Source organism: Emys orbicularis, chromosome 14 (assembly GCF_028017835.1).
Source record: "Emys orbicularis isolate rEmyOrb1 chromosome 14, rEmyOrb1.hap1, whole genome shotgun sequence".
Taxonomy (NCBI): domain Eukaryota; kingdom Metazoa; phylum Chordata; order Testudines; family Emydidae; genus Emys; species Emys orbicularis.
Window position 1 is genome coordinate 32,698,296 of NC_088696.1, and position 18,138 is coordinate 32,716,433.

At 40.0% G+C, this 18,138-nt stretch overlaps 1 protein-coding gene across 1 annotated transcript in view; it reads left to right on the plus strand.

Moving 5' to 3' along the window:
• The window catches only part of SLC6A2 (solute carrier family 6 member 2), a 119,910-nt gene that overhangs the window by 47,020 nt on the left and 54,752 nt on the right, over window positions 1-18,138 (plus strand). The window contains exons 4-8 of the mRNA XM_065416415.1: window positions 3,281-3,419; window positions 4,809-4,943; window positions 9,353-9,456; window positions 14,879-15,003; window positions 16,861-16,973. Of these exons, the coding sequence (XP_065272487.1) occupies window positions 3,281-3,419; window positions 4,809-4,943; window positions 9,353-9,456; window positions 14,879-15,003; window positions 16,861-16,973 (616 nt within the window). The remainder of the gene's footprint in view (window positions 1-3,280; window positions 3,420-4,808; window positions 4,944-9,352; window positions 9,457-14,878; window positions 15,004-16,860; window positions 16,974-18,138) is intronic.

Below are 18,138 nucleotides of genomic sequence, written 5' to 3' on the forward strand. Positions count from 1 at the left end.
AGTGAAATCTGTCCAGGAAGAGCAAGCTGAAGGGAGCAGGGCAGGTAGGAGGAGTCTGCCCATGGGGAGAACTGCTTTCCAGACACAAAGAGCCGAACGCGCTGCTTCCAAAATAACAATAAAAGGGCAAACATAAAATCTCCCTGAGAGAGACAGCGAAGTCCCTGACAGTAATATCCTCCAGCCTGAAACCCCACAGAGCCCTGCCCCTCCCACCTCAGCAGATAGGCAGGAAGACTCTTCGGGCCTGATTATATAGTAGTTTATACCCCTGACAATGCAAAGGGCCTCAAAGGTGGTGCAGATGTAATTTATGGCCACTTTAAGTCCCTTTTACATTGTAAGAGCGATGTAAAGTAGCCTTGGTGTAAATTACAAGAATTAGGCCCTTTGCATTTACACCCACCCTTGACAAGAAACTGGACTATGGCAATTCTTGTTTTCCGATCTGCAGGTTCCTCAGTAGTGTTTTCATGCTGTTCCAGCTGAATACCGCTGGCCCTGTGTTCTGGGGTCAGGCTGCAATATTACAAAGCCTAAAAGTCATACTGATTTATCAACTCTTCTTGTGTCTTGCTCAGCCTAATGTAATGAGTCCCTTATCTACTCTCTGATTGCTTTTCTCTTCCTCCCCACCAGTCTCCCAGTAATGATATGGTAATGTTTTTCCTCACTTTCATTTTTCATCTTCCATCACTTTTTCTTAATATTTTGTCTACCAATTTTCATTACTATCACTGGTTATTTTACTACATCTTCTGACTTTTGCCTTCCTTTGTTGTCTTTCTCTTTGGCTGTCACTAATCTGACAAAAACAACAAGGAGTCCGGTGGCACCTTAAAGACAGATTTATTTGGGCATAAGCTTTCATGGGTAAAAATCCACTTCTTCAGATGCAGGGAGTGAAAGTTACAGATGCAGGCATTATATAATGACACATGAAGAGAAGAGAGTACCTCATAAGTAGAGAACCAGTGTTGACAGGGCCAATTCAATCAGGGTGGATGTGGTCCACTCCCAATAATAGATGAGGAGGTGTCAATTCCAGGAGAGGCAAAGCTGCTTCTGTAATGAGCCAGCCACTCCCAGTCCCTATTCAAGCCCAGATTAATGGTGTTAAATTTGGGCTTGAATAGGGACTGGGAATAGGCATCTTTGCGCCTCCTGGAATTGACACCTCCTCATCTATTATTGGGAGTGGACTACATCCACCCTGATTGAATTGGCCCTGTCAACATTGGTTCTCCACTTGTAAGGTAACTCCCTTCTCTTCATGTGTCATTATATAATGCCTGCATCTGTAACTTTCACTCCATGCATCTGAAGAAGTGAGGGTTTTATACCCACGAAAGCTTATGCCCAAATAAATCTGTTAGTCTTAAGGTGCAACTGGACTCGTTGTTGTTTTTGTGGATACAGACGAACACGGCTACCCCCTGATACTAATCTGACAATTTCCTTGTTTTGCTAATGGAATTAGAGAAATATATTATAAAACAGGAGTAGTACCGCTCTCAGCACGTTTCACACTCCATCCTCCATTGGGTAGTTTTAGATGTAGACCTGCTTACAGAGATTGGTGGCAAAAAAAAACCCAAATAAATAGGTTGATTCCATTAATACTGTGTTTTGACAGGTTTCTGGATTAGTTGTGAATCAACTAAGGATTTGAGAAGAGAGACAGGTGATGACTGGTCTGACTTGAAAATAAATATTCCAGTTTATGTCCACTGAAGCTGATGATATTTTAAATAGGTCTGTAGGGCTTATGTTACCCCAGAACACATTAAATGACAGGCTCAAAAGCACATCTGCACAATGTTGGAGGAGATATGGGATTGTTCTTCAGTTGGTGGAGAAAGTGGTCCCTGTCCAGGAATGGACTCTGATCATTTTGCATTACTCTCCCAATGCTAAGTGGCCCTCCACCCAGCTGCTTCAACCCTGGAGAATCTCATGTGTCAGGGAATCCTCAAATGGCCTATAGCTGCTGTGAAGTCACCTTCCTCATTGCTACAGGGAGAATGGTTAGGAGGACCACCTTAGTCCAGCTGGTCCCCAGCTGCCTTAACATTAAATTGCTGAGCCTTAAGAAACAAACAAACAAAAACTTCCCCCATGTTATGATTCTTTTTCCTGATGAAAGGAACAGACCTCTTGGAATCAAGCTTCCAATGCAACTACTTATAAACCCAAATTTGAAATTGCTCTTTTGGCAAATGTTCGTAACAGTAAGATCATTTGTGAGATGTTTCATGGAAAACAATCACCACTGAAGCATATTCGTTTAAAAATTCAAAAGAATATTTGGGGGAAATGAATGTTCAATGAGAACAAGGCATGCAGGATCAGGTTTAACTTTTCTGAATATCAAAGACTTGAGGTGGGTTCCATTCATTTAAACCTTTGCTCAAAATTTGAGACTTTGTGGGTTTATTCTAAAGAAGCCCAATCTATTTATGTCCCTAAATTTGGTTGAAGAATTTTTTTTTTGTTAAGCATCATAAGGAGTCTATCTGTATATTTTGTTAATGTTTCTGCAGGTCTTAGCACTCATTTTTCTTAAAATATAAACTAACACTCACCTTTTAATTTCTAAAAAAGAGAAGATTCTTGAATGGGCATCACATACATACTGATCCATGTGCTTTCATTCCTTACTTGTTATTGGCCCTACAATGAAATAAAAAAGAGCAGCTACCTACTGTGGCATGATACTTTTAAAAGCATCTTTCATCCAATTAAGACTGAAATTGAAGAACCAGCCAAAAGATTATGGCAAATCTTCTTTATTGGATATGATGAGCTAGCAAAGCAAAACAGTTATATTATTTAACTTCCCATTTCCTCATGCTGTGGTGACCCAGATTTCTAGTTGACATTGGCTTAAGAGAAATCTAGAACTGGTCAAAAATGAGGGGAGAATATTGGTGAATATACTGTACACACATACATATGAAAATTGACATTTTTCATCAATTTCAAAATCTGAAATATTTCAACCAGCTGTCTGGCTGGAGAATAAGGGGGTGTGGGTGTCCACGCATTCATTTTATTTTCCGTGGTTTAATCAAAATAGGAAAAAAATATTAACTTTTTTGTCAATTGAAATATGCAAAATGTTGACCAGCTCTAGTAAAAACTAAATCAAGCAGAGAAGCCACTGATATTGTCATTCAGCTTTCATGTCTACTTGCAGCCCACAGGATGAGAAGTACTAAGCAATGACCTGATGGCGGTTTTGTTTGTTTTTTTGTCTCTCTTCCCCTCTTATGTCTAGACGAGGTGTACTGCATCTGCATGAAAGCAGTGGAATCCATGACCTTGGCTCACCCCGATGGCAGCTCTCGCTGTGCCTCTTGGTGGTAGTAATAATTCTTTTCTTTAGTCTGTGGAAAGGAGTGAAGACTTCAGGAAAGGTAGAGCTAATATTGCTCTTGTATCTCAATATTGTTCTTTGTCCTTTTTAGAAAGTGACTTTTTGGGGGGCGGAGGGGAATAGGGGTTGTAAATCATTGTACCTAAGGGTGCCACTAGGACCAAAGCTTTAGATCTTTGTATATCTGTTCTACAAAGTGGAGTGGACATTTCAAATACAGCTCCTGTTTTATCTGACTCTACAGTTATGTCATCTTTGCTCCAGTGATGTCCAGCATTGCAAAATTCTGTTAGCTTTTTAACTTTAAGTTCAGTATTAGTGGCTTGATATAAAGCCCATTAAAGTCAATGGGTGAGTCTTTCCTTTGACATCTGTTGGCGTTGGATAAAGGTAAAGATTGTCTCTGGTTCTCTGCAAAACTTGCTTAAAGCTTTCATTGTATTGTTTAAGGGCCTTTGCTTTTATTAAATAAACATCCATTCTAACTTAAACACTTTATCACTTCGAAAGGTTTCGGCAACTATTCTTTGAAGTACCTCAAGAGTTGAAATAAAACCACCTGGATGGATATTTACTTACACACCATTTGGATATTTTGAAATTAAGACGTTAGACCTTGACACAACTCTATTCACTTGCTGAAAAGGAGTTTCTAGCTTCCAAAGCTCAGAATATTTTTGATTTTGATAAATTAGCTACCACCTCAACAGTTTTCATCAGTTAATGTTCATGTACCGTGGTTGAATTTCAATCATGTGGTCCAATACACAGCCTTTCTTTATTCATTCAATGCACAGCCCTTCTTTATTTGGCTTTTCAATTACAACAATAGGGTTAACCCACCATTTATGCCATATATTTTCAGTAAATGCCAGCATTTCCTCATTTTCATGTTGATATTTTACTTAATTGCTTAGAATAAATTGAACGTTTCTTGGCAACGTGTGGTAAATGAATCAATCTCAGTGTAGTGTTTGCTTCCAGAAGTCCTAGCTGTGGAAGAGATCTGAGAATTCTTGCTGTCTGTGGTTGCTTTTTATATTTCTATGGTATTTACAGCAAATATCTGCTCATGTCTACTTACATTTCTGGAAATAATTCACACTGAGCTTGCTCAGAAGTTTAATATGACAATTAATAATATAGTCGTTCCACTGCTGACATATAATCTCACTTGCCTAACCCATCTCATACTTTAACATACTACCTATCTTTACTTGTGGGAATTTTCCTAGTCTGTGTGACTGGTAGCTAACAGTTCTTTTTTGCTAGGACAATGCCCCTTATGATAAACAATCAAGACATCCTCCAGACAACAGAAGAGACAAATGCAACAAAGGGACAGCCGGATTCTCCAACATGTTTATAAAACTTCCTGTTTGTGTAACAGTAGATTAATTAACATTTGGTGTCTGTTTGTTCCCTGCAGGTTGTGTGGATAACAGCCACTTTGCCTTACGTTGTATTATTTGTATTGTTAATCCATGGAATCACATTGCCTGGTGCATACAATGGAATAAATGCTTACCTTCACATAGATTTCAAAAGGTTAAAAGAAGCTACGGTAAGTTCTCTCCTCCATCTTTGCTTCCTATAATGAAATAATAGCCCTCACAGAACCTCCTAACTATTGTCAGAGTTAATAGAAATGGAAGCTGTTATTAAATTGTTAGTGTTCGTTTCTAAAATGATGTATTTGTTTGTTGGCACATGAACATTACTCTAGTTTCTCTACTGTGCTGAGTTTCTGGCTCTCTGATGGTGAGGAGAGCATCAGGGAGCCATATCAGGATGGATCTGTATAATTCTGGGCATTGGTACTGGTAGAATAGTCTGGGGGCTGCTTCAGTTTATTCCTGCTTCCAGTGGTCCCTAAGAAACCGTACATGTTTTGACCACACACCCTACCTATGATGACGTGCTTCCTGTCTGGCCATGGGGTGGTGCAAAGGCTCTGTGCCAGCGGAGAGCTCCTGCATGCTGGGGAAATAGTTGGTAAGTTCTGGTTATTTTCTGGCCCTTTATGTTGAACAGTTGCTAGTAGAAGATAATGAGCGGAGCAGATTGAAATTTTTCCATTGAAAAATAATGTCTACAGAAAATAGCTTTTAATTGAAAACGAAGATTTTCATGGGGGAAAAATAATTTTGGATTATGTTTCCCAGTTTGAATAGGCACTTGAAATTTTGGGTGAGTATCTGAACTGAGGTTTGGTAATGAATACCTTACTTGTCAGGGCCATTCCAGTGCAAGCCATTTTATTGTACTTTATAATGTCTGAGACTTTAGTAAGGAATTAGCAACTTGAAGTACATATGTCTGTAGCTTTTCCTGACATTGTAAGTCAGCCTAAGCAAATGTGCCCACATAAATTCAATTTGTAGCCAATATAGTCCTATAGACCTTAGTGCTCTGAGAACATTCAACCTACTGTATATTAGAATAACTTCTGCCCTCCGCCCACAGTATTAAAAAGATCTGCAAGTCAACTCACTCAAATTCATTATGAAATTACCAGCCTTTCCAAAGCCCCAGAGGGCAGTAATTTAGTGATCACAAACAGATTTTATCCCAGGGCTTTTTTTTTGTTTTTTGTTTTTTGTTTTGTTTTTGTTTTTTACTTAGTGGAGAAAAAAGAACCAGTCCTTAAACAATGGCATCCCCTTGGTACAGACCAACCTGAAAATGTTAAGTGCTTTTCAAATAGATACAAAATAGAAAACTGGAAAAACATGAGAAGAAGAAACAAACTGGCATGAAAACACCTAAAGAGAGGCCCATCAGAGTTAGAAAAACTAGACAAAGTTAATACGAAGCCTGAGTACCAAAATCCAGGACTACTTCATGTATTGTAATCAAAACAGCCCCTCCACTCCTCTTTTTTTTTTTTTTTTTTTTTTGTAGTAATGTTCATTTTATCTGCTGTGTGCAGCAGCCAATATTTAGGTCTCCTCATTGACATTGCAGTATAGCACAGCACATCTTCAAATCTGAACCCACTCCACTTTGGGGTGCTTCGAATCCAGATCCAAATATTACAGCTTGAGCCACATCTGTCACCAAAGCAATGTCACGCTCATCATACGAGAAATGGGCTATACAGACACACACCCATTACTGTATATTACACAATACGGGGAAGGGGCAGGAGTGATTTCATTTTCCTTAATGACAGGTTTCACAGTAGCAGCCGTGTTAGTCTGTATCCGCAAAAAGAACAGGAGTACTTGTGGCACCTTTGTTAGTCTCTAAGGTGCCACAAGTACTCCTGTTCTTTTTTCATTTTCCTTAGTATTTTAAGTGATGTTTGGAAAACAATAAATATTCAGGGCCAGATCCTCAGCTGTAAGTAAATGGAGCTATGCTGACTTCACACCAGCTCAGGATCTGGTCCTCAAATTGTGTTCTGCATTTGTAGACCGTATTTGTGTATTGCTCTTTTGGGCTTTAAGTTTATACAGCTGCTATTTGGCTAGCCACAAAGATATTTGTTTGAGACCAGGTTTTCCAAATTACTTATATAAAAGAGAGAGACAGACAGACAGAGACAGAGAGAATGCTTGCAGGATGATGAAAGATGGAAGACAACTTACAAGGAAGAGGAAGGTCAAGTTGCCTGTTGAGTTGTTCTTTCTGCAACCCCCTGTTGAGGAGGCTGGGGCCCCTGCTGGCTCTATTGACGTGTTTGTGTGCTTAATCCTTGTTATTGGGCCTCTGGGAGATTTGACAGCTGCCTGAGTACCATTTCAGTGTGTTTCTGAAAGAGTCTTTGACTTATGAATATTTTTTTCCCTGTGATGAACAGCAGCAAGTAAAAGTCACAGATAAATTGCGCTGTTCTACAATCTGCTCTGCCACTGGATCAAAAGTCCTAATGTAAAAGGCATAAGGTCCCCTCATGCCAAGAGTTTATAGGGCTCACTATGGCAAGGTGTTCAGCAACTCGTGAGAGGCTTCCATTGCCAGTAACACCAGCACTGTGCCGGATCAGACCCATCAAGAATGCAGATAGAAATGTTGTTTTGAAGGGTTCTGAAGGAAACAGGGCCTACGTGCATTCCTTGTTGAAAGTCCAGCAGCACAAAGCTTGATACTGTTGGCTCCACGGCACAAAAAGCAAGTGATTAACTTAAAAATTGGTGTAAATGGCAGCTGTACTTCTGTTCCACAAAAGGAACAACAGTGGGTGCTTAATAAAACCGGAGCCATCAGGAATTCTAGGCCAGGAAGGAGGTATTTGCTCCTTTGGACGTCATAAAAAGTTTCCTGAAAATTACATCATGTCTGGGGATTCACTTAGTATTTCCCCTTCCTCTCTGTATGGTGCAGCAATATTGCAAGTCCATACATGGAAGAGAAAGTGTAGGAACAAAAGTTAGAGTAATATAAACAGGAAGGAAGCTTGGAGTGAAAGACTGGCTATAACCTCCTAGAATTTTTTGTAATGGTACATAAAAATTCAAATACTATAGGATACAGTTAAACTGAATCATGGCATGAGTCAGAAGTAACTCTATTGAAATTAGTAGAATAACATCAGTGTAAATTGTAGACGAACCCAGCCCTATTGTCTCTGTGTTGCATCCTGTTTGTTATTACAAGGAATATTTTGCATGGAACCTTGACTTTTTAGTGACTTGTGTCTTCTGCTGCTTACTCCTTATCTTGATCCGCGCACAGCAGCTAATTGGGTTAACACAGAGGATTATTTCAATCCAAGGTTCAGATTTAGCAAGGCCCAAAAGCACATGCTTAACTCTAAGACCATGCTTAAATCCATCGCTATACAGCATGTGCTAAAGTCATCTTAAAGCCAGTGAGACTTAAGTGCTTTTGAATCGGGCCAAAAATACAGAACTAGTGTAAGCAGCTACAAATCCAGTGGCAGGACACAAAGTGGCAAAGAGCCAGTGACCTATCAAAAAGCAATAGAAGGACCTTGTGCTGTCAATATGGCATTCCCAAGTATAGTTTATTTTTAAAAATTCCTTGTGTTTAGACTTTGTACAACTTTTCCAACAAGTGGGATGCGGAGTGTTAGCAGCACCAGCAGCTGATAGCAATACATCCTAGAGTTTTTTTGCTCAACCCACACCCACGGGTGTTTTAGCCTAAGGCTGTATTTGGCAGATTCAGCTAAACCCAAACATTCTGAGTCTGTGAGGTGCTGAGTACTCTCAGCTCCCCTTAACTTCAAAACCTCTTGGGATCAAGCCGTGAGTTTTTGATTTCTCAATGTGACACTTGAGGGCAGAGATGTTTGAAAACAGTTCATCTGAACTCCTCTGCCTGTATTTTCAGGATCCTAATTTAAAATCCAGGCATTGTCTCTGGACATGGGCTATATACAGTCTGAGTAGATGAAGTGATGGGACTTAATGACTATCATAAAAATAATTCTTGGCCCTTTAAATGAGTGAGAATTGAAAAGGAATCTCTCTTAGAAGTCCTATTCACAGCATGTCAATCAGACTTCGACCTCTGATGGAAGAAAGCATCATATAAACTGTAATTACAGCCCCATGCAATAAACTCTCCTTTGGGAAAGGAAAACATTCCATAACTCCTAGCCTGTTAACTATTTTTATTTCTGACTGTGCAATCCAAATTAACCCAGCGCTAGTGGGAAGTGTATTGCCACAGCACAGCAAAAAAAATCAATTAATCGTTTCTGTACTCTGTGGAAGTTCAATAAGCAACCAGCACTCCTATAATGCCACTCTGCACATACTTAGGTTTTGCTATTGCTTTAGAGTTTGCCTCTTTGTTGAAATAGTCCAGTCCTTGACTGTATCCCATGCCTTGGTTCTTGATGGGCTGGGAAATATTTATGGTTCTGTAGTCATGGAGAGTGATCAGATATTATTTCAATAGATATCCAAAGCTAGTTCTAACTGTACAGTTCTGTCATGCCACTCAACTTTTCTCTTTTAAACTGAGCTAACACATCTAATAATTTTCATCTTTCTGTAGGTATGGATTGACGCAGCCACTCAGATATTTTACTCTTTAGGAGCTGGATTTGGAGTTTTAATTGCATTTGCTAGTTATAATAAGTTTGACAACAACTGTTATAGGTAAGAGAGTCTATTTCTCATTACTATTTGATCATGACAATTGGTTTTTAAAAGCTTTGATTTCAGACTCCCTTTACTTACACTCTGACACCAAGGTTCCAATAAAATATCTGAGAAATTTGAAATGTAATCTAATTTTTTATGTATTTATTTCTTGATACATATTTCACAATTCAAGAACTCTATTTTCATGTTAGCTTTGGATTTTTTTTTTTTACTTCTGATTTTATATATATATATATATATATAAAATGCTATCCTATATAATATACCTATAATATAATAAAATATATCTGTTTTATATAATAGTATGTTATACAGGTAACAGGTATATTCTATTATTTATTATTATTTATTTAGCCAGTGGAACTGATAATTACAACCTAATATGCATCAGTGTACTTCATTCACTTAATTGTGATTTTATTATTGACAGGCATTCTGATTTGGACATGAGAACCAACCCAAAACTTGAACCAAACACACCCAAATTACCTCTTTGCTGAAAGTTCAGCAGTAAGAACCTACAAAGTTATTGGCTCTCCTGTGCAAAAGTACAGGATTAATTTTATACTTTAGACAGCTGTGTAAACTGCAATTATATTTGTCTTTCACAAGTAGCACTAGAGACAACAGAGAATATTAAATGAAATCTGATTGGTCCACAACCCCAGAGAAGCAGGGGGATGTTTCCTCCTTTGTTCAAATTTAACAGAAATGAGGGTTTTAGAGTCAAATCCTAAAAGGATTTTATGTTTTGGGATTACCTATTTGTGATTTTTTTCAGTAGGCCTTGATTCAGCAAAACACATAGTTCAAGTTCAACATATGCATATGTGCTTTGCTGAATCAGGGCTATTGTGCGTAGAGGTCCCAACCAGGGCTGGAGGTCCCATTGTGGGTGACACTGTACAGACAAATAGTAAGCGACAGACACTGTCACTTTACATTTGAATGTCAATCGTTTGAATGTGTGTTTTAATTGTTCTCTGTGTGTCTACTATGCTGCCTTATCAAAAAGACCAATAGAATGGAACTAGCTGAAAAACTTTGAATTTTGAAGGGATTTTACCAATCAAAGGGATACTTTTTTGGTACAAATTTTAATTAAAGTGTCTCCCCAAGGACTCCATTATTTTGGCTAGTTTGGCTTTAAAGGACTCACGTTCTGGGGCATTTCATTTGCCTAGTGTTTGTGTGTGTGTGTGTCAGCATTTGTGGGCCAGACTGACTAGTCTCTTTGAAATGCCCTAGCTATGAGAAGCGCAAAAAGCACTAAGAGTGACAAGTAAACTCTAAAATGTCTTTCAGGTTTCATAATGCATTGCTTGTAAATCCAGTTTAGGATTTTTTTCAAAAATATGGATTTTAATCCAGAATATTTTTAATGCAAAAAGAGAACAAAAATGGAGTTCCTGTAATATAGCCAGAGGAATAAACTGGAGTGACTGAAAATACCCATAATGGAAAGCATCAGAGAACGTCACTGCATGTTAGATAGTCCTGGGCTGAGTGCTAACAGTTACCTACAGTAGCTCCTTTTGAAAATATCTTAGTAAAAGCTAGGAAGCAAAGGGCTTGGTGGTGTCTATAGAAACAGCCCTGAGTGGTGCATAAGCCGCACCATCCCAGAAGTAGTTGCAGGAGGCAGGGTGTTTGAGACAGACCTCTCAATCACAGTACCACATCACTTCCCCCTGCTCTAGACGTGTAGTAGCTTGCCGCTGGTATAGGCAGCACACCGAGCATCAGCTCAGCTGCAATGGGCAGTGGGGTAGAACCAACACTCTTCTCCACCAGCCTGCCCAGAAGGGGAGAAAGTGGGCATGAAGCCCATGAAGGGGTATAAGAGAGTCCTTATTCCCTGCCTGGGCCAGTAGCCTAGTCACGGGTCTCACCAAAAGGGCTTGCACAGACACACTGTGACACTTGATTGGTAAGCCTGGTTTAGAAATATCTAATGTTTGCAGGAATATAGTAGTATATATTACCATAAAGAGGAAAATGGGCACCTACCATGCCTTTAACAAACACACCTATAGCAGTCTATAACAGACTATATAGATTTTAGTTTGCAGAAATGGTCTGTTAAATTTGTTCAATTCTCTGAACACAGGGCTTAATCCAAAGCCTTTTGAAGTCCACGGAGAGACTCCAATTGATTTCAAGGAGCTTTGGACCAAGCCCGCTGTAACTTTAGATTCACAAGTGGGTTTCATGTTAGGTGACATTAATGTGGGTAATGCTGTAGTAAAAATGACACCTGTAATAATAGCTATTCTCCAAAGTGGCAATCATTGCATTCTACAATTAGGTTAACATTAATCTTACAGATTTCTAGGAAGCCTGGCTTTAAGACATTTCCTACATAATTGTTTTATTCTGTATCCTGAGTAAATTTGCCAGGAAACAGAAAAAGAAATACACTCTGGAACTTAAAAAAAAATGCCTTGAGGCAATACCCAAAATTACATTAAACTGTGCTGAGCTTATTACACTTGTCTTATGTTGTTTACCAGCATCACTCTTGCTGTATTGTAGAGTGATCTGCAGTGTTTCTAAAATATTATGTTTTATCTTTAATCCTATAAACAAGTTTCCATTCAAAGACAATTGACACTTAAATGAATCCATTCTTTGGAAAAATACTGTGGAGTATGTCAGTGACATCTTTATTACATGGGCAATGCTTTACTGAAGTGGAACGAAACAAATTGAAACTAGCAATGTATTTCCAAATAAAAGGCATGATTCACCACTACATTACCCCAATTGTTTTGTGTCAGTGGAACTCCATTGAAATCAATAGTTACGCAGGTGTAAACCTGGGGCAACGCAGTGGCAAATCAGAGCCAGAATCACAGCATTTTGCCAACTTCTATAGCTTGCATGTAAATCTGTCACTTGAAAGGGGTAACGTGTGCGGTTGATCATGCAAAAGGAAAAAGCTACTTGCATGTGAGTGTTCTGTAATTGAGGGAAATGGTAATGATGACCTTGGCCATAATATTTCACAGATACTTAGCAACTTTTGTCCTAAAGGAGTCCAAAGAATTTTACAAGTATATAGTGTGAGTTAGTCCTTCCTCTTATGTACACACTACTCTACAGCAATCCAGTCAAGTCTGGGGTGCAGTGGGGTAATTAAATGTGACAGATGTGGAAACTCTGGCTAAGGCAAACTCTGTCATTAACAAAAGCACTATGGTATGAGTGGTGTCCACACACTGGAGACCGGACCTCAATTTTAAAGGTCTTCTCCAACAGTCAACTGTATGGAACTCATTATATCTACTTCTAAAACAGATCTGTTTCGACAACCCTGTTGTGGTTTGTTTGATTTTAACCAGGGGCCCATGAAGCCTGGGTATTTCATACTTAAGGCTGAAAGCATTGAACAATCCTCTGTGGAATGGAGTTCATGACGTGACTAAAGCCAATGAATCATATTACTTACATTTTTCATAAGGCTTGTCTTTATACCGCTTGTCAGGATCATGACCAGGACGTGGGCAGTTGGGCCTAACAGTCGGAGTCATAGGGGTTGCGTGGTCTGGGGCTTAGCACAGAGCCAGACTGGAGTCAAGGATCAATGCCAAAGGACAGCCATGGACATAGATGGCAGCAGAGCCAAGGGTCAGACACAGGGATCAGAAGACGAATGCCAGAGCCAATGGGCTAGCTGGAGACACGGTCGGGGAGCTGAGATGGGGGTCAGAGCCAAAGGCGTCAAGGATGGGGAAGGGCTGGAACTGAAGTGGGCACAAGAGGAGGCTGGGCATGGGCAGGCACAGGCTGGGTGGGAGAAAGAAAAGGCACAGGATGCAGAGTCAAGCACTCTGGCCACTACTCGGCCAAGGTGTAGCTTAGCTCTGCCATCCCCACCAGTCAGGAAGTACAGTCAATGAGGCAGGGCAGCTCCTGCTAGGGTCAGCTATGCCCAGTGTGTTGCTAGACCGATCCTGCTGCAGCTGGCTCCCCGATGCCACTAAACATCAAACAGTCACAGTTCTGGGGAATTATCATGCTGAGGAGGAACTTTCTCCAGTGCTCTAGGGGAGTGTATTACCATAATGTTACATTGAAGAGCTGGCTAAACTTAAAAAAAAAAAAAAGTCTATGACGGACGGATTTGCTAGAGAAAATTTGAACAGAATAGTTTACAGCGAACAGCCTGTGAGGTATATTTGCAGGTGTCATTATGAAGATGACAGCTTTGCAAAAGACAATGAGGTTTATAAAATCTTGCTGTTACTGATATTTAACAATGGGGAGGAAAGGGGGAAACATTGCCAGCCTCTGACTCATGAAATATCTAACAAATTATTATCACTTTCTTCGCACCACAAATAAATGCTAGAGCTAGTGCAAAATGGGGAGAGGGGGTGGGGAGGAGCAATCTCCTCTTTTTGTAAACATTTGGAATGTCAACAAAAAATGTTCAGTGACATTTTGAACTTCAAAACCACATGACCAGTTGTAATACGTACATTAGGATGGGGCTGACATTCCAAATTAATGTTGACAACGGTGGCCAGATTTAATTTTGACATAAATGTACATAACTCCATTGAATTCAAAGGAGGGTTGTCTGCTTACCCCAGGGCTGAATCTGGATTTTCCTTTGCGGGTCCTGTCATTGATCTAAAACAATAGCAGATTAATAATAAAGTTATCAGCATTTTTGTCAGATTCATGACTAAACTGATGGTTACCTCTTTATATTCTACAATGATGATGGTTGGGTCAGATTCCAATCTCACTGATGTCCATGGGAGTTTTGCCATTGATTTCAGTGGGAGCCAGATGAGGTCTTTGCATGCATCTTATCTGAAATGCCTGCTTAACTGGAAGGATTGATGAACAGATTCTATGCAATACCTTGAAAATGGCATCAAAGTTCACTAAAATGCATATTTAGGGTGACCAGACAGCAAGTGTGAAAAATCAAGACAGAGGGAGTGGGGGTAATAAGAGCCTATATAAGAAAAAGACCCAAACATCGGGACTGTCCCAATAAAATCAGGACATCTGGTCACCCTATGCATACCTGATGTTGTCTGAAAACATTCACAAGAGTTTATAGGTATGGATTGGTATTTGCTAGTATTCATTTCCCCATGTAGCCTTTTGTTCACTTCTGGTTACTTCCCTGTTCCGTTATTGCTGCCAGCTAAGACCATCTTACAATTTAATATAGTTTTTTAAAATTTTTGAACACAGATTAATTTCAAAACAATTTAGGAAATAACAGTGGGTCTCTCCCAGCACAATATGCTCATGTAAGCCTTTGATCATCAGGATGATTACTTAATTGGCAGTTTCTCTTTTCCACCAGAATTTTATCATCATAATAACACAATTTCTACCTATTTCCTAAACTGTTTTGCACTCAATTGTTCTTCTCTCTGTCTCATATTAGGGATGCTTTGCTGACTAGTACAATCAACTGTGTCACAAGCTTCATATCAGGATTTGCAATTTTCTCTATACTGGGCTACATGGCTCATGAGCACAAAGTAAAAATTGAAGATGTAGCCACTGAAGGTAGGAAGTTCATTTTACTCCAGATTTACTGAAAAATTAACCACCTTCTCCAGTGCTGCCCTGCACATTTGTTTATGTTCATTTCAAATTAAACAAGACAAAGAAGCCCACCTACAATGGACCCAGATGTGGCCCTGATTCAGAAAGCTACTTAGGGTACGTCCACACTGCAATTGGGAGCATGCTTCTCAATGTGAATAGACAGACACACTGGCTTTGCTTGAGCTAAGACTCTCAAAATAGCAGTGTAGCTGGATGGAGCACAGGTGGTGGTTTGGGTTAGCTGCCCAAGAACGTACTCTTGGGGCTGCATAGGTTTGTACTCAGGCTGGTAACCTGAGCTGCTGCTTGTGCTACCCCTGGCAACACGGCTATTTTTAATGCACTAGCTCAGGCAGAGCTATCATGTGTCTGTCTGCTCACAATGGGAACCACAGCAGACGTACCTTAGGCACATGCTGACTTTGAGTATGTGAGTTGTGACCTGAAGGGGACCACTCAAGTGCTTCAAGGCAGGCACAGGCTTAAGCACATCGTTGAATTGGAGCCCATGCAAGGTGTTGAGTGGTCCACGCTCTAGAGAGCTGAGGGTGCTTGGCCCCTGGCTGGAAGCACGTAACACTTTAAAGGGTCAGGTCTGTACTGAACACATACATAATCTACTGAGACAAGTCTACTGGCTAGTTCCATAAGTTACTGCCCTACTGGCTCAGACCACGTGCCAGGTGCCCCAGAGGGAATGAACAGAACAGGTAATCATCAAGTGATCCATCCCCTGTTGCCCATTCCCAGCTTCTGGCAAACAGAGGCTAGGGACACCCAACTCCACACAAAATGGCTGTGAAGTGAGTGGGAGGAGGTGGCCTCCCTTATAACATTTAGCCAGGGGTTAAGGTATTCACCTGGGATATGGGAGACCCTGATTCAATTCCTCCCTCTTCTTGGTAAGGGCAAGGGATTTGAAGGAGTTTGAGGGGTCCTTGACCTTTCAGGTGAGTGCTGTAGCCACTGCACTCAGGGATATTCGGATGTGTCTCTCTTTCAGTCTCTCTTGTTGAATGGATTCCATTTTGCATTTAAAAAATTAAATAATTAAATATCAATTGGGCCAGATAGAGTGTGAGACTGATTCTGTAGTTGCAACGCCTAAGTACTTTTGTGCATCTGGGCCTGAGACTGGCTTCAAAAATCTAACTGGCTTCAAGACTGAGCTTGACAAATTTATGGAGGGGATGGTAGGATGAGACTACATACAGTCACATGTAGCCGATCTGCAACTGCTAGCAGCAAATATCTCCTACAGCTAGTGATAGGACAATAGATGGGGAGGGCTCTGAGTTATTACAGAGAATTCTTTCACAGGTGTCTGGCTGGTAGGTCTTGAACACATGCTCAAGATCTAACTGATCACCATATTTGAGACCAGGAAGAAATTTTCCCCTGGGACAGATTGGCAGAGACTCTGGGTGGGGGGTTCACCTTTCTCTGCAGCATGGGGCATGGGTCACTTGCAGGTTTAAACTAGTGTAAATGGTGGATTCTCTGTAACTTGAAATCTCTAAATCATGATTTGAGGACGTCAGTAACTCAGCCACAGATTATGGGTCTATTATAGGAGTGGGAGGGGTGGGTGAGGTTCTGTGGCCTGCAACATGAAGGAGGTCAGACTAGATGATCACAATGGTCCCTTCTGGCCTTAAAGTCTATGAGTCTAAGTTGTTCAAATACTATGGTGAGGGACACCAATATAAGAATCTAGGTAGGTCAAATCTTATTTTCATGAACCTTTTTATAGCTTTAAAAATTTAACAAAAGCCTCCGTGCAGAAATGAGGTTTTCTTTCCTCTTGCTTTTCAGGAGCTGGATTAGTTTTCATCCTTTATCCAGAGGCCATTTCAACCCTTTCAGGATCAACATTTTGGGCAGTGGTGTTCTTCATAATGCTTCTCACACTGGGCATTGACAGTTCCGTGCGTATCTTCCATGCCTGTCTTTTTTCCTTTAGTAACATTCTCTGGTAACAAGTACGGAGGCACCAGTCTGATTCCATTAGGTTTCAGAAGCCACATGCTGTGCTCTCAATGTATCTGTTTTCAGAGTTAAGGCCAATATGCCATATAGCATTGCACACAGCAGTTTGTTTAGTCACAGATTCATATTGCGCAAGAGGCTTGGGAGGGCCAACTAGTTTATGATTCTGGGTTGGGCTCAAGCAGCAAAAGTTATTACACTTTAAGGCTATGATACTGCATCACTGAAGCTAATGAGAATTTTACCATTCATTTCTACAGCAGCACACTCAGAGCCTAAAAATGAACTTGGAAAAAACATAGGAACAAGATGCTGAATTGCCTGCCTATGGTTCAGTACTATTTTGTTTCAGAGATTTCTACTTCCCACAACATCCTAAATGATACTCATGACACAAAGGCGGAGGATAGCATCTAATTATAGCTTTGATTTCCTATCATATGGAACTGTATTAAGATACTTTCCTTACAACAATAGTCTCATTGTGATACTTTTTTAAAAATCAGTTTCATTTACTATTAATTTGTGTTTGTTCGGTGTCTTGGCAAAAGGCAACAATGTAATCTGTATGTTGAAAGATAATAGATATTTAGGAATGGTAAAAAATGAGCACTAAGATAGGTTGCCTCATTTTACAGTTAAATTCAGTTTTAGATTTAGTGTCTGAACTTCATTCAACATGAAGGGGGAGTATTTGTGCTGTCTACAAAGTGAAAGTATATTGTCTTGGGATAAAAAAGATAACAGAAACTTCAACCCTAGATGAAATATTCTAAGTACCCTAACAGCACGTGTACCACCTTGTTCTTGCCAAAGAGGCATCAAGATTTCCTTTTCTACTTAACATAAAAGCTAATTTTCTTCTGGGAAAAGTAAATAGGATGTTTAAAGAACAGAACTCTGGTCAGTCTAGTCATGTTCATAAGGATATTTTTACTATTCTAAAATAAAAATTGCCAAGAGGAAAGTTAACTCATTTTCAAAAATAGAAAGGGAAGGAAAAACAGAGACAAGAGAGGGAACAAAGCTGGGGGGAAAAAGAAGAGATCACACAAAGGAGCTTTGATAGTCATCTGCAAGTATTTGAAGGACATATTCTAGAAG